At 39.0% G+C, this 14,116-nt stretch overlaps 2 protein-coding genes across 4 annotated transcripts; both read left to right on the top strand.

The window, feature by feature from the left end:
- Positions 1-233: 233 nt before the first annotated feature.
- On the top strand, positions 234-3,762 carry SELENOK (selenoprotein K). 2 transcript variants are annotated; one of them, XM_005145818.4, is made up of 5 exons: positions 234-325; positions 747-837; positions 1,592-1,672; positions 2,315-2,407; positions 3,540-3,762. In XM_005145818.4, exons 1-5 carry the CDS (start codon positions 307-309, stop codon positions 3,541-3,543), a joined length of 288 nt encoding a protein of 95 aa, XP_005145875.4. In that variant the 5' UTR covers positions 234-306; the 3' UTR covers positions 3,544-3,762. The 2 variants fall into 2 exon arrangements, with proteins under 2 accessions (XP_005145875.4, XP_030901967.2); XM_031046107.2 differs by lacking the exon at positions 3,540-3,762 and having other exon boundaries at positions 2,315-2,411.
- Positions 3,763-4,942: 1,180 nt separating this feature from the next.
- ACTR8 (actin related protein 8) lies at positions 4,943-13,461 on the top strand. Of its 2 annotated transcripts, none has more exons than XM_005145817.3 (13): positions 4,943-5,126; positions 5,278-5,448; positions 6,407-6,517; positions 6,774-6,878; positions 7,429-7,602; positions 8,145-8,238; positions 8,863-8,995; positions 9,325-9,478; positions 9,997-10,092; positions 10,668-10,808; positions 11,221-11,485; positions 11,803-11,966; positions 12,758-13,461. In XM_005145817.3, the coding sequence occupies exons 1-13, from the start codon at positions 5,004-5,006 to the stop codon at positions 12,899-12,901; spliced, it is 1,875 nt and encodes a 624-aa protein (XP_005145874.1). In that variant the 5' UTR covers positions 4,943-5,003; the 3' UTR covers positions 12,902-13,461. The 2 variants fall into 2 exon arrangements, with proteins under 2 accessions (XP_005145874.1, XP_030901956.2); XM_031046096.2 differs by having other exon boundaries at positions 12,742-13,461.
- Positions 13,462-14,116: the final 655 nt, after the last annotated feature.

Below are 14,116 nucleotides of genomic sequence, written 5' to 3'. Positions count from 1 at the left end.
CACCAGCACCAGCACCAGCACCAGCACCAGCACCAGCACCAGCACAGCGCCAGCGCCAGCACCCCCCACCCATCACAACGGTGCCTGCTGGGACCGAAGATAAGGGGAGGTGCCGGTTCGCCGTTGGACCACGTGACCCACGGCAGCAAGCACCGCCCACACCGACATCGCCCCGCCCCTTTCCTTTCAGCCCCGCCCGGCGGAAACGAGGCTCCGGCCCGCGGCAAGTCTGGGCATGCGTTTCCCTGCCGCGCAGGCGCAGTGGGGCCGAGGCCCGGTGACGCGGCAGCGCACGGGGACGCCGCCATGGTGTACATCTCTAACGGTGAGCGGGCAGTGGGTGAGGGGGCTTCGGGCCTGCACTCGGAGGCACCGCAGCTGCCGTATGAGTCCTTCTGCAGCCTGTGTTCGAGCCGTACGTGCTCCCGAGCAGCCTTTAAGGGCTCCTAAATGTGTTCCTTAAACCTCCGAAGCGTAAACGGGAAGCGCTGCAAATGCAGACAGGGAAGCAGAGGCCGTACGAGTAGGTTCACCTGTACACAGTATTGGGTGGTGGCGGCGATCCGGCTATTTCACGTACTTGGATGACAGCCGCCAGGGAACTAACCCCCCCGCTGCCAACGAAGGGCGAGTTTTCCACCTCTAGCCCCGTGTCAGCTCCAGAATGGACAGATAGGTTGCGGTGTAAAACACCATACGCTGTCACACATTCATCCCTAGCTCATATGTACTTTGATGTGTTGCAGGACAAGTTTTAGATAACCGGAGCCGGGCTCCTTGGCGACTGTCATCTATAACAGATTTCTTCTGGTCTATAGCAGATTTTGTGGTTCTCTTGTAAGTAGCAATTAATCCTTTTGGTGAGATTTGTTTCAGATGTGGTCCTATGTAGAAACTATTTAGTGCTGTACGTAACATAGCAATAAAAACATAAGATTTACGCTTCAACGTTCTGTATGGACTGTCTCAAAAACACGTTTTACTCTGTGTCTTTAGTTATTACCCCCTAGAGTATATTTAACAAAAAGTGATGCTAGCTTACTGGCACTCCAAATGAGTTGTCTGACATTTCTTCCATTTTAATAGTGCAAAAAATCAAAAGCATATAGTTTTGTTAAACAGTTTCTAGTAGGTGGTCAAATAATTAAGATATTATTTGAAGACGTTCTACCACTGACAATAGATTTTGGCTGTGTAAAAATAATGACACATCAGTAATCACAAATTCGTGGCCCTGGATCAAAGCCAGTTAATCTAAAAGTTCTTTTGATATATTCAACTTCATTGTTTTCATTACAGGTTTATACTGTGTGCAGGTGTATGCATTTCTTGCATAGTTATTGCATACTTACCAGAAAAGTAGATTTTCTATTTTAAGCCCAAGCATAATCTGGAATTATTTCAGATTTTATTTTCACACATAGGAGAAAAATTTCCAAGATTTATTAAACAATAGTGATCTTGAAAAGATAATGCTGTTAACACCTGAATACTGCTTACTGTTTTCCAGGCCATTACTTATATCACAGGCAAAAAATTAAGAAACTATATCCAGCAATCAGTTCACCTAACACCTGTTTTTATTTTTCAGTTTCCAGAGCATTATTCATCCAGATTTGAGAAGAAGAGGCTACACATCATCCTCCTATTCAGGAAACAATGATGGCAGAGGGTATTCTTCCATGTTCACACTAGTTCTGCTTTTTTTTATTTAGCTTAGCAAAGTGACACGTATTCAGATTACATTTGTCATTGAATTGCATCATGCAAGACTAAAATGCTATTTATCTGCAGTATTTTGTGTGAAACTCACTGATAACAATGGGTAGCTTTGGGTAGCTGTAATAGCGTTATAGTCTAACTCACACTGAAACTGTTTTTCAGACCTGCCTAATAGATAACATGCATCTTTGTTGAATTCTTTTTTGTTACATTTGCTTATATTCAGCATTTGATTTACATTAAAACAATCACATACTGGGTTACCTACAGATAAAGCAAAACACATATAGGAATATAATTTCTATAAACACTATAGGTATGGTGTTTCTTAATGGCTTGTCTACCTTTTTTTTTGTAAGACTTTGTAAAAGCCTCAGCTTTCTCGTCTTAGACAGAAGTATTTAGAATAGTTTGCATATGAGAATTTTTGTTAGGGGTTGGGATTTAAATTTACAGCTTTTCACATGAAACTTAAACAACTCTTCCAGAGTTCAGATTTTCTAATTACCATCATTTAGAGACAATGTTCTTCTATTTCTAGTTTAACAATTCAATGCTGATTAAATAGATGTTCTTCTTGCTTTCTTTTCAGGCCTCCATCACTTCCTCGCCGTAGGATGGGTCAGATAAATCATTGGGCTGGAGGCCCCAGTCCACCACCAATGGCTGGAGGTGGATGAGGAAGGTAACTCCAAATCTGCTATATCCTGCTTTGAACTTTTCCTGCCCTTTATTTATTTATTTATTTATTTATTTATTTTTTAAATAACAGTGGTGATTGAAAATTAAGGTAGAATGGAGTCCTCCATTTGTCCTCCTTTTGGAAAAGTTACCAAACTGGGAAGAGAATCAAAGTGGTAAAGGGGGGGGGGGTGTGAGAAAGAGAAGGGAGAGTAAAAGGTTTTGGCTCAGAACAGTGAGCTGCTACTTTTAATTGCATAGAAATGGATATACAAAGTAGAGCAAAAAATTTTGAACACTGGTAAAAAAATATTTATAACTTTAAATGTGCAGCCAACAAAATGATAAGTCCTGTCCACAATAGTGACTGAAGCTTCGTTTGTATTTCTAATACTTATCATACAACACATGAGGTTTTTTGCTTAAACTAGATACTTCTCAATAGGAAAGGAGGAAATTAATGAAGTTGTAAAGGACTGTTAGTAGAAACCTTTTTTTCTGTTACTGTGATATAGCTGTGCAAATCTTCTAGTAAAGCATATAAATCAGAGTTGCTTAAAAGGAGGAGGAGGGCAAGAAAAGAGAAATAAAATAAAAAGCCCTGGTCTTCGTATTTCTTATAACTGCCTGAACTTTAACTGTGGCTTATTAGTTTGGCTGGTTGGCATTTCACCTAACACCAGATGCATGTATAAGTATAGTGTAATTTACTTTAAGACTTCTGTAAACAATCCTTCTGTTTCATGAACCACTCCCCATTGTTACCATAACAAAAGTTACAAGAAAAAAAAAAGAAAAAAGCAAATGCATGCAGGTGGTTAATACCTGTGAATCCTGTAGGGAAAAGTTCATATTCCAAAAAGAACATGCACCAGGACTGCAGTTCCCTACAAGGATTCATTTTGGTGTTTGGGGTTTTTTGTTTCTGACAAGACATTAAGGCCAGCAAAGGCTGCCAGAAGAGTTTTTAGGTAATACTAGCACTGTATAACCTGCTCGGGAATAGAAGTTTGCAAGCCTTTAGCATGTCTCATTTAGCTAAATTAAGAAGGATTTTATTTAAAAAAATATTACTTACATAGTTTTATCTCACAAAGAAAGGCCTTTAAAGGTACTGTAATTACTTTGTCTTTTAGGTAAATGCCTGCTGAAGAGGCAAGAAAAAGCATACACATTTGCAAGATGAAAGGGAAGAAGAGTTTAGCAGTGGACCAAATGAGTTTGAATGTCGTGAATGTGTATGTCTAACTGGAAACAGTTCTGTGATATAAACAGATTAATGAAGTTGCACTGGGAACTCCTTCAAGGATCCAGTGTAACTGAACCACAGTTTCATTAAATATGTGTTTACTGTCTGAAGTTTTTGTACAGTTTGAGTATTTTACTGTAGCTGCAAAGTAATAAATAATCTGGTCTGTCACATCATTCCTAGAAAAATCTGTCTGAAGTACAGAAAACCCTTTTCAAATGAGGAAGAACACATAATTGCTACAGAAGGTCTCTCAAGTCCCAATAGGTTTTGTATTTGCTCTATTTTTTGTCAGTACTAACATTCTGTATTTTTATGGTATTAATGATAGCCTAAAACCCCTTTTAAAATGCAACTTACAAATTACTTTTACAATCCATGCATTTCACGAACTCACTTCATTAAGGGCCACAATGGGTTTTACAGCATACCTCATTCATAAGCACCTCTTGAAGCAGCTTCCTTCTCCATTATAAACACCCCACCATAAAAGCTCACTTGCTGCACAAGACTTTTCTCAATTAAATACGGCTTTGCTTTTATTACATGAAGAAAAACTTAAGTACCAGTAAACTAAAATACCAAGTGCTAACACAGATGAGTTTCTTTTAAACAGTAATTACCTTTTAAGGAATTTGCTCCATTTCAGAATGGGAGTTCTTTACTGCTGGACTTGGGGCTCGGGATGAGGTTTTTGTTTAGCCAGAGAGAGCTGCATCTGTTTGAAAAAAGATTGGTTATCAAGAATCCAAATTATCTTCTACAAAGGTGACGCTGCAATTTTTCTAGTTACACTTCTCTAATCATCTCTTTAGTAACATCCAACAATGCCTCTTGGTTAGCATACACATTTGCTAATTAGCTGGCTTAGGTGAAACCACCCCTCCCGTGCCTCCTGCTCCTTTTACAGGTCACCAGCACAAACTCACTATCTTTTAAACTGCCTTCCGTCCAACAGCCGCCACATCTTCATAGCTCATGGAGGCACTCCCCATGCACAGGTGGTCACCTCGTACGCGTACCACATCTATAGCTGTACTAAGGTGTTTTATTGACACCGTATTGTTTAGGTAGCTGGCGCGCCGCAGGACCAGTGCAGCTGATAGCGTTGGCTGCCGCCTGCTCCGAACTCCAACGCGGCACCCCATGGGTTCTCCGCTTACAGCCGCCCGTGCCTCAACCGCAGAGCTCGGGGAAGCTCGGAAGGCGAACCGAGCCGGGGCAGGGCCACCATAGGTGAACATCCCTCAGCACCGCCCAGCGCTGCTTGCCTGCGGGGCGGTACTACGCTCACACCCGCCCGCTTCCGCCGCTTGACGCTCGGAGCAGTGACTTCCACCCCTCCGAGAGTATGACCCAGGCGGAGAAGGGGGAAGCGGAGAACGGGAAGGACAAGGAGCGGGATCGGGATCGGGAGCAGCGCGGCGTCAAGCGGCCCATCGTGCCCGCCGCCGTGCCCGAGTCCCTGCAGGAGGTGAGGCCCGGCTGCGGAGTGTGGTGTTCCCTTCCGGCAGGCCGGATGGCTGCACTGGGGCGGGCCGAGCTGGGCCTGGGCTCGGCCCTTTAAAGGTCTGGGGCTGGGCGGTGCAGGTACCGGTCACTCCCCCACGTTGTTGTGGTTGCAGCAAATACAGAGCAACTTCATCGTGGTGATACACCCCGGCTCCAGCACCCTGCGGCTCGGCAGAGCGACGGACACGCTGCCGGTGGCCATTCCCCATGTTATCGCACGGCGGCACAAGCAGCAGGGGCAGGCGACCTACCGGGACAGCTGGCTCCTTAGGGACGGGCTCAATGTAAGCGGCCGCACACCGGTGACAGTGTACTCCGACCTTGGGAAAGGGGTATTTTAATGCCCTATTTCAGTTGCATCTTCTGTTGTGCAATGTATGGCTTACCCTTGTGCGTTGTGTGCTTCCAGAAAAGACGAGTTTGTCTCAAGACAGGTTTTTTTTCCCTGTTAATATGCAGCAGATGCCACTTTACTGAAGCCATTGAATCCTAGAATGGCTTACATTGGAAAGGACCTTAAAGATAATCTAATTTCAGTCTAATTTCAAACCCCTGCCACGGGCAGGGATACCTTCCACAGACTTGCACCAGTCTGTGTATTTGATTTGATTTGTGCACAATGAATTCAATCTAATAAATGGATAGGTTGAGTACACATTGATTTCTCTGCTCCATGGTCTCGTATCACACACAGTATTTCTGTTCATAGAATGCTAACTGTAGAACTAGAATTGGACATCTCTGGTTTTGAATGTGCTGGTGACAAGTAGGTTTGTAATTAGGATAACACAGCAAGTCATCTTATTCCAGCCTGCTCAGAAAATACATGTGGTGATCTTACTCATAATTTGAATTTATAAAAAGAAATAATCAAATTAATGTCTCTAATATTAAACTTCACCTTAAAATAATTAGGATCTATTTATTTTTTTCTTTTATTTAACATTTCTGTACTTAAATAGAGAGTGTCCTGAGTGCGTTATTCTGGAGATAAAGCTCAGCAGTCATTAAAATCAGTTAAAAGATTCAATGTGACTTAGAAAAATAGGTGTTGGGAGCTCTAGTATGAAAATTGCTTTAAAATAAACATGGGTTTTTTACATTATATAACATCTCTATTTTCTCCTGTCTATTGACTACAGTAATGATTTATTTGTTGAATAAAAGCTTCAGTATTACCAGTGTACTGACATGTAGTTGGAAAGCAAGTGCTTACACTGCATATTTGTGGGTTTTGTTTAGAAACCTGAAAGTACTGAGCAGAGACAAAATGGCCTTAAAATGGTGGACCAAGCAATATGGTCCAAAAAGATGTCAAACGGTGCGAGGCGCATACCAGTGTCACCTGATCAGGTAACTCATTCTTAACATAGTGTTGAATTGTTCATTCATAAAGCCATTTGGTGTCATGATGTGTCTTAGTGGACAAGCATAGATACCCTTTATACAGCAAATACGGATAGTGCTGTTGTGTGAAGATCTGAGAAAATTAAGATCTAAAATGGTTCTTTGAGGGCTGGACTCGGGAGGGATGTTTCTTTGTTCTTTCATGCATAAAAAGTGACTGGTAAAATACTTGTCAACAGCATTTGCTTTGATGACATTTCAGGCCAGGTCATACAATAGACAGATGCGGCCAGCTATTTTAGATCACAGTTCTGGGGCCAAGTGGACAAACACATCAAATCATCCTGAATTTTTGGTAGGAGAAGAGGTAAGATTCATTTTCCTGCTGAAATGAGGCTCCATATTATATTTTAATGCAGCTGTGTAATCAGTAGTAGTTTGCTCTGTTAGCATGTGTTGAAAGACACAGAAATTCAGTCAAGCAATACAGGAGAAACTTACTATGGTCTAACAGTGTATTAACATTCAACAAGATGAGACAATTTCCCCCATTTGCCTAAGATATGTCCTGTATCCTTTACTGCTATAAATCAGTGTTTACGCAGGGACGAGGCTAGAATTTTGCCCATTTGGTACAATTCAGAGAAAACACAAGAAACTGATTAAAGGATCAGTACATGAAATCACTGCTGAGTAATTAGGTATTATTAGGGTATTATTCAGATAATTTAAACCAGGTATTTAATGTCTTTTTTTATTTACAGCCTCATAATCAGGCTCTGTTAAAAAGAAATCCACTGTACTGCTGTTTCATCTTGCTACTGTATGTCTTGTATCTGCTTCTGAAATATTTGTGTAGTATTTAATACTAATCTGTGGGGAACAGCAATGTGTAGAATATAATCTCTTATTTTCAGGCACTGTATGTTAATCCACTAGATTCATACAATATACATTGGCCTATTAGAAGAGGGCAGTTGAATCTCCATCCAGGACCTGGTGGCTCCCTCACTGCAGTATTAGCAGACCTTGAAGTTATATGGTCACATGCAATACAAAAATATCTGGAAATACCATTGAAAGACCTAAAGGTGAGCTGTGAACACATCCATGTATCCAGTTCTGCAAATGTTACTGTAACAGAGAAGCAACCTGCTGTAATTGGTAGCCTCTTACTGATGATTTTCTTAAGAAATAAATCATTTCTGCTATGAGCATGGTTCCTAAGACTTAATTTGGAATTTTGTCCATGTCTTTAAGATAAGAATTGTTAATAGAACTTCTAGCAAGGAGGTTTCAGTCTTAGCGTGTTTGGTTTGGTTCTTTTTTCCTTTGTGTTGAATGTAAAGAATGCAACCAAGGAATGGTTGCCTAATACTTGCATAATTTATTGTCCTTGCCAAGTAGGTGTTTTATCTTATCTGATGTGCTTCTAAACATTTTAGTGGCCTATAAACGCTTAACTTGGTACTTCCTTTGAACTCATTTTTTAAAGTATTAAAAATCTTCTCCCTTTCTGTAATTTCACTTCTTTTAATAACTCGTGTATTACACTTTCTTCCTTAGAATCAGGTATTTGAGAATGTAAAGAGCAACTTAATTTGAGAGCTGGCTTTAATTTACTTGTCTTTAGTACTACAGGTGCATTTTACTGATTCCAGACATCTATAATAAGCAACATGTGAAAGAACTGGTAAATATGATCCTAATGAAGATGGGCTTCTCAGGTAAAACCATACATAAGCAAACACTTGATGAGTCATACTGTAAAGATTAGGTTTTTTTCCCATTAAGGCACATTTTTGCACATCACTCCCAGTTTGGCTGAGACTAGCACCTTCCAAATTGTGCTTTTCCCGTAACTAGTGTCTCTTTTAATGGTACTCTTTTACAGGTCTAACGGGGGGTTTAAAGGAAAGCAGAGGGTGAAATTAGACCTTATTTTATAATTAAAGGGCATATCTAAAATGCTAGAAGTGATAATAATCAAATTATTATCATTTGATAATATAATTTGATAATCAAATTCTAATAATTTTAATCAAACTTGATTAAAACTAGGAAAACAAGAAAAAACCAAGTAAAGTCTGACAGCAGTATCTTTATCCTTACAAAAAATAAGAACATTTGAATACAGGCATCCACCCTTCTCATAGCATTTCTCAAGCCTTTTAAGGACATACCCAACAAAATCTCTAAGCCCACCCTGATCTTCAGTAAATATACAGACTCTCTGTGCAGAATCAGGCTATTACGTAGATTTTAAAAGAGGATGAGGTGTCCTTTAAATATCAGCAACAAGGCTCTGGCACTTCGCATAAATTAGATACACTTTTTTCTTGCACTGCTAGGGATTGTTGTACACCAGGAATCTGTCTGTGCCACCTTTGGAAGTGGTTTAAGCAGCGCGTGCATTGTAGATGTGGGAGATCAGAAGACAAGTGTTTGCTGTGTAGAAGATGGTGTTTCCCACCGCAACACCAGGTACCTTTTAATATGCAGAATTAATATAAGCACGTACTTTGTTTCTTACCAAAGATTTGACTTAAAAAATGAGATTTTTTTCTATAAATAGCAGGGTTTTTTTACTGTTAGTCATCCAAGAAGGTCATCATGTTACAATATAAACATTAAAGAATTCTGACATCTTTAAAATAAGAAAATGGGCAGTATTGATCCTGTGCTCTGCAAACTATATGGAAGACATGATCGCAGCATGTCTAAAATGTTCCTGGTATTTCTATTCATCCTACTGTAGAAGGCCAGTATTTCAGCAAATAAGTAAAATACTCTTGTTCTTCCCTGTGTTTTAGGCTGTGCCTTGCATATGGAGGATCTGATGTGTCAAGGTGTTTTTATTGGCTTATGCAACGAGCAGGATTCCCATATAGAGACTGCCAGTTAACTAATAAGTTGGATTGCCTACTGCTTCAGCACCTAAAGGAGACATTTTGTCATCTAGACCAGGTGAGAAAGGGAAAGTAATGTATTCTCCAAGTAATTTCTTTTTCTTTTACAGAATACTATTTTTGGTAAGCCTATAATCGCTTATAAATAGAATAAATAGTAATATTTTACTCAGTAGAATACTGACAAGAGTATGAAAAGCTTTAAACTCAAAGTATTTGAAAATTCTTTTATTTTTTTTCTAGTTAAAAGGAATGCCAACTCTTAGAAAGGTTGTTTCTGTGTCCTTATTACTGAAAGAAACTGATAGTAGCTGCATATTCACTGTTATTCAACTTCAGTTACTTGGCCAGCAGGCCTCTTCTTTTTTCTCTTCTCATTTTAGAGGCTTAGGCGTGTAGAAAGTTGTTTTGGCAGATCATGCTAAAGGGAAAATACTTAAACAATTCAAGAATAGGCAAATTACATTCATAGTCTGAATAGTTTTGTTACTCTTTGTTGTTCCTGCAGTTTAAGTGGATCATATGTATCTAAAAGACACAAAGTAAAATTTTTGTCTACATTGTTTTTGACCTTAGGATATTTCTGGATTGCAAGATCATGAGTTCCAGATCCGGCATCCAGATTCTCCAGCTTTACTGTACCAGTTCCGTTTAGGGGATGAGAAATTACAGGTGATCTTTTTTGGTACAAGAATTATATTCAGCATTTGGGCCCAGTGCTACTAAGCTTACATGATTTATGCATTGTTTTAACATACACTTGTTGATAGTTTTAAAATTATTATGTTAATGAAGGCACCTAATGCAGCACAGTGGGTGCACGAGGCTTCCTTACTAGCTTTAGCTAGAATGGTTGTAGCTTCAATTACATATGATATTTATCTTTCAAGTGCAAAGAATTCTAATTTTGCAAGTTTTTCAGCTCACCATTGAATATCCTAATTTGACAACAAACTGCATTTGAGTACTTACTTACTGTACAATGCCGGAATCTGGCATTGTGTACCTGTACAGGTGTATTTGTTGGTTTGTGGGTTTGGTTTTGTTTTAATTACACAAAGCTGAAGACACTTAAGCATTTTACAAAGCTCTTTGGAAAAATGTATGCTTAATTTTGAACGGTGGGGAAAATAGAACAAGGTTTTGATTTTTTTGGTTTTTGGCTGGTTTTGTGGTTTTTTTAACAGTAAATGCCAAAAAAAAGTAAAACTGTGGAGTAAACATATGTGAAATCCCTCATTCTTCAGGCTCCAATGGCTCTGTTTTATCCAGCAACTTTTGGAATTGTTGGACAAAAAATGACAACTTTGCAACACAGGTCACAAGGTGACCCTGAGGATCCTCATGATGAACATTATCTGGTAGCCACACAAAGTAAGCAGGAGCAGGTGTGTGAATGGTCATTTTAGTTTTCATTGAGTGTTATTTAATTGGGGAATAAGATCAGAGCTCATTAGCTTACCTTAGAAACTGAAGTTTGTTACCTGGATCACAGCATGAAAGAATAAACTTACATTAAGGAATTATGGATGTCTAGACAGCTTTTTAATTAGAACTGTGTATTTTCAGCGTCTGAGGGCTTCATATTATGGCATGGATAATCTGATGGAGTTCAAAATAAAACCTTACTTTGACAGTGCAGGTTAAAATGCAAATTAAACGAAGTAATAATGCAGTGCTTAACATTTCTGTTATGAAGGGAAATAAGATGGCATTTATTTAAGTCTTTGTATTATTCTCTAACCTGCTGAACATATTATTACATCTTTCATAGTCTGCCTTGTTTTCTCTTTTTTTAAGTCTTCAAAAGCTACAGCTGATAGAAAATCTATGTCAAAGCCTGGTGCATTTGAAGGAGACTTGAGAGGCCAAGCCTCAGACATTTCAGAGAGGATGTACCCACAAGAAGTAGAACTAGGATCTTCCCAGAGTGATTGTATGATGTCTGGAAATGATTCAGAGGAGCCTTTAACAGCACACATGTCCAGGAAAACAGCTATTTCTCAGTTTGAAGGCAAAGCCTTAGGCCTTGACAAAGCCATACTTCATAGTATTGACTGCTGTGGTAAGAATTCCACTTCTACAATTCTGTGAAATATGAATGTCAGTGTGGATTCATGGTAACTCCTAAGTTTCACTGAAGTAAGATATATGTGCCTAGGTTTTTATCATTTCTAGAGTACCTGCACTATTCCTTATACTTGCATCTTTGTTGAGGTTTCTTGAGCTAAATATTTTGAATCTCCAAGGAACAGAAAAATTATTTTTAAAGCAAACATTGTTTTCTGTTTGGTTTGACTTGCACTAAATTCTTTATAATATAAATACAGGCCATTTTAACTTTAAAACCCAGTTATATTTCTATATATCCATTCATTCCAGCATCTGATGATACAAAAAAGAAGATGTACAGCTCTATCTTAGTAGTGGGAGGAGGCCTCATGTTTCATAAAGCTCAAGAGTTTCTTCAACACCGAATTCTAAACAAAATGCCACCTTCTTTCAGAAGAGTTGTTGAAAACGTTGAAGTCATCACAAGACCCAAGGTATTCTGTCTACTGAAAACTAAATGGTTAATAAATTATGATTGGTTAAAATCTTTGAAAGATTAAAAAAAACATAACTCTTTCAGCCCTGGCAGTGTTCAAGGCCAGGTTGGATGGAGTCTTTGGTGACATTGTTTAGTGTGTGCTGTTGCTGCCCATGCATGGCAGGGGGGTTGGAACTAGATGATGTTAAGGTCCTTTCCAGCCCTAACTATTCTATCATTCTATGATTCTTTCAAAACCACAAATTAGTTGAATATCTGAAGAGATTTAGGAGAGCTTTTAGCACACAGCACTCTCCACTTACAGGCAGGATGTTAGAGGTGCAGCAAGAGTGTTACTGGTATTGACCACTAGTTTTGATTAGCTAATGGCCATATTTTCAGAGAAACGGTCTGGCCTCTGAAGTTAAGAAAGCTCAGCAAGAAATTGCATTATGATTTATTATTATTATTAATAAAGTATAGCATTAAAAGAGCCATTTTCACTTAGCATTAATCAGACAAATTTGTAAAATCAAAACTTGAGTTTATTTCAGAGCCTGCATTGCTGAATGCAGGATGTTCATGACAAGCCTAGAAGGCATATTAGAAGGTGACTTCTTGAAACATCTTTATTCTTTCCATATTTTTATCTCATTATTTTTTTCCTGAGTAATTTTGAAAATCCTCTTTTCTCATCCCCTTCCCCAACATCCTAAAAGGTGAATTCTGAGGGAAAAATTAACATACAACTTTGGAGAACTATGCAAAATTAGACCAGTGATTGTGTACAGTCTGTTTTGAATTTAGGACATGGATCCCAGGTTAATTGCATGGAAAGGAGGTGCTGTTTTAGCCTGTCTTGATACAACTCAGGAGCTGTGGATATATCAGCGAGAATGGCAGCGGTTTGGTGTCAGAATGTTACGAGAACGAGCTGCATTTGTGTGGTAATGAATGGATACGGTTACAGTGGAACCTGCCTAAATGAAGATTCCTTTCTCCAGATGCCCCTTTTTCCCCAGTGCAGATGTGTTGATCTTCTGCTGATAGATATTTTTGTGTTTTATTAAAATTAATTTCAACTGATATTTTTTCCAAGTGGTGCAAGAAATGCACATTACTTCAGCATTGCTGTCCTTCCTCCTTTGAATTGTATGCACTGACATCTGTGTACAGAGTATCTCAGTCATCTCCTAATTTACTATATCTGTATTATACAAGTTATGTATATGAGAATTGCACCTTGTGGGAATTTGAGGCATAAACTATTGATGTGACAGATGTTAAACGAAGATTCATGCCACATACACAGAAGCAATAGCTGAAGAGTGCAGGTTGTGGGTTTCATGCCTTATTCTGATTCCTACTCTAATATTACCAGGAGATGGAATTGTTATTATGTAATTATTATGTAATTGTTATATAGATCATCATGGAAGAAGTGAAATGGAGACCCAAAACTACAGTTGTTGTTAGTATTTTGTTATATAATAAATGATGATACTCAAAGACTTAAGAATTTGGAGCATTTTTTCTTCCCTGTTCTCAACATCAGAAGCTCTTGTTAATTTCTTATTATCCATGGTAATTATCTACTTTTTCCCCTATTAAAAACTCCAATATAACACACCCAGTGGTGAAATAGATCCAACTTAGACACCTTACCTGCACTCACCTGTTTCCAGGTAAGTTTAGCAGAGTGTTCAGTAGCTGGGACAACATAAGGTCATCTACAGTGAGGGAGCAGCCTTACATCACAGACTTTATATGTTAGTCATTCTGCAAAACTAAAACCATAAGAAAATGTGCTAAGCAAAGAAAAACACCAAAATGCTCACATGATCCCAGGTGATGTTTGCTAAAGAGGAAAGCTCTAACTAAATACGGTCCACACTGTAAATGATTCACTGATTTTACAAGCCTTTAAAGAGATTAAATAGTTACTCTTCATTTAGGGGAAATAAAAAACATTGAAGGAAAAAGGGCAGGCCTGCCTGGTCTGATAGAATGGTAGAGACTACAGAGCAAAACAACTGGGCCAAGAAGTTGGGAGTTACTGCAGCTTCGCCCTACCCCATTCCTGGGGCCTGCACACCCATTAGTGGTTGGCCTGTGTTAGATTGACTAGAGCCCATCTTCCAGTTTCATCTCATCTGAGAGAATCAA

The sequence above is a fragment of the Melopsittacus undulatus genome, chromosome 9 (assembly GCF_012275295.1).
Source record: "Melopsittacus undulatus isolate bMelUnd1 chromosome 9, bMelUnd1.mat.Z, whole genome shotgun sequence".
In the NCBI taxonomy this organism is placed as follows: Eukaryota; Metazoa; Chordata; class Aves; order Psittaciformes; family Psittaculidae; genus Melopsittacus; species Melopsittacus undulatus.
This window is presented reverse-complemented; position numbering and strand designations above follow the sequence as displayed.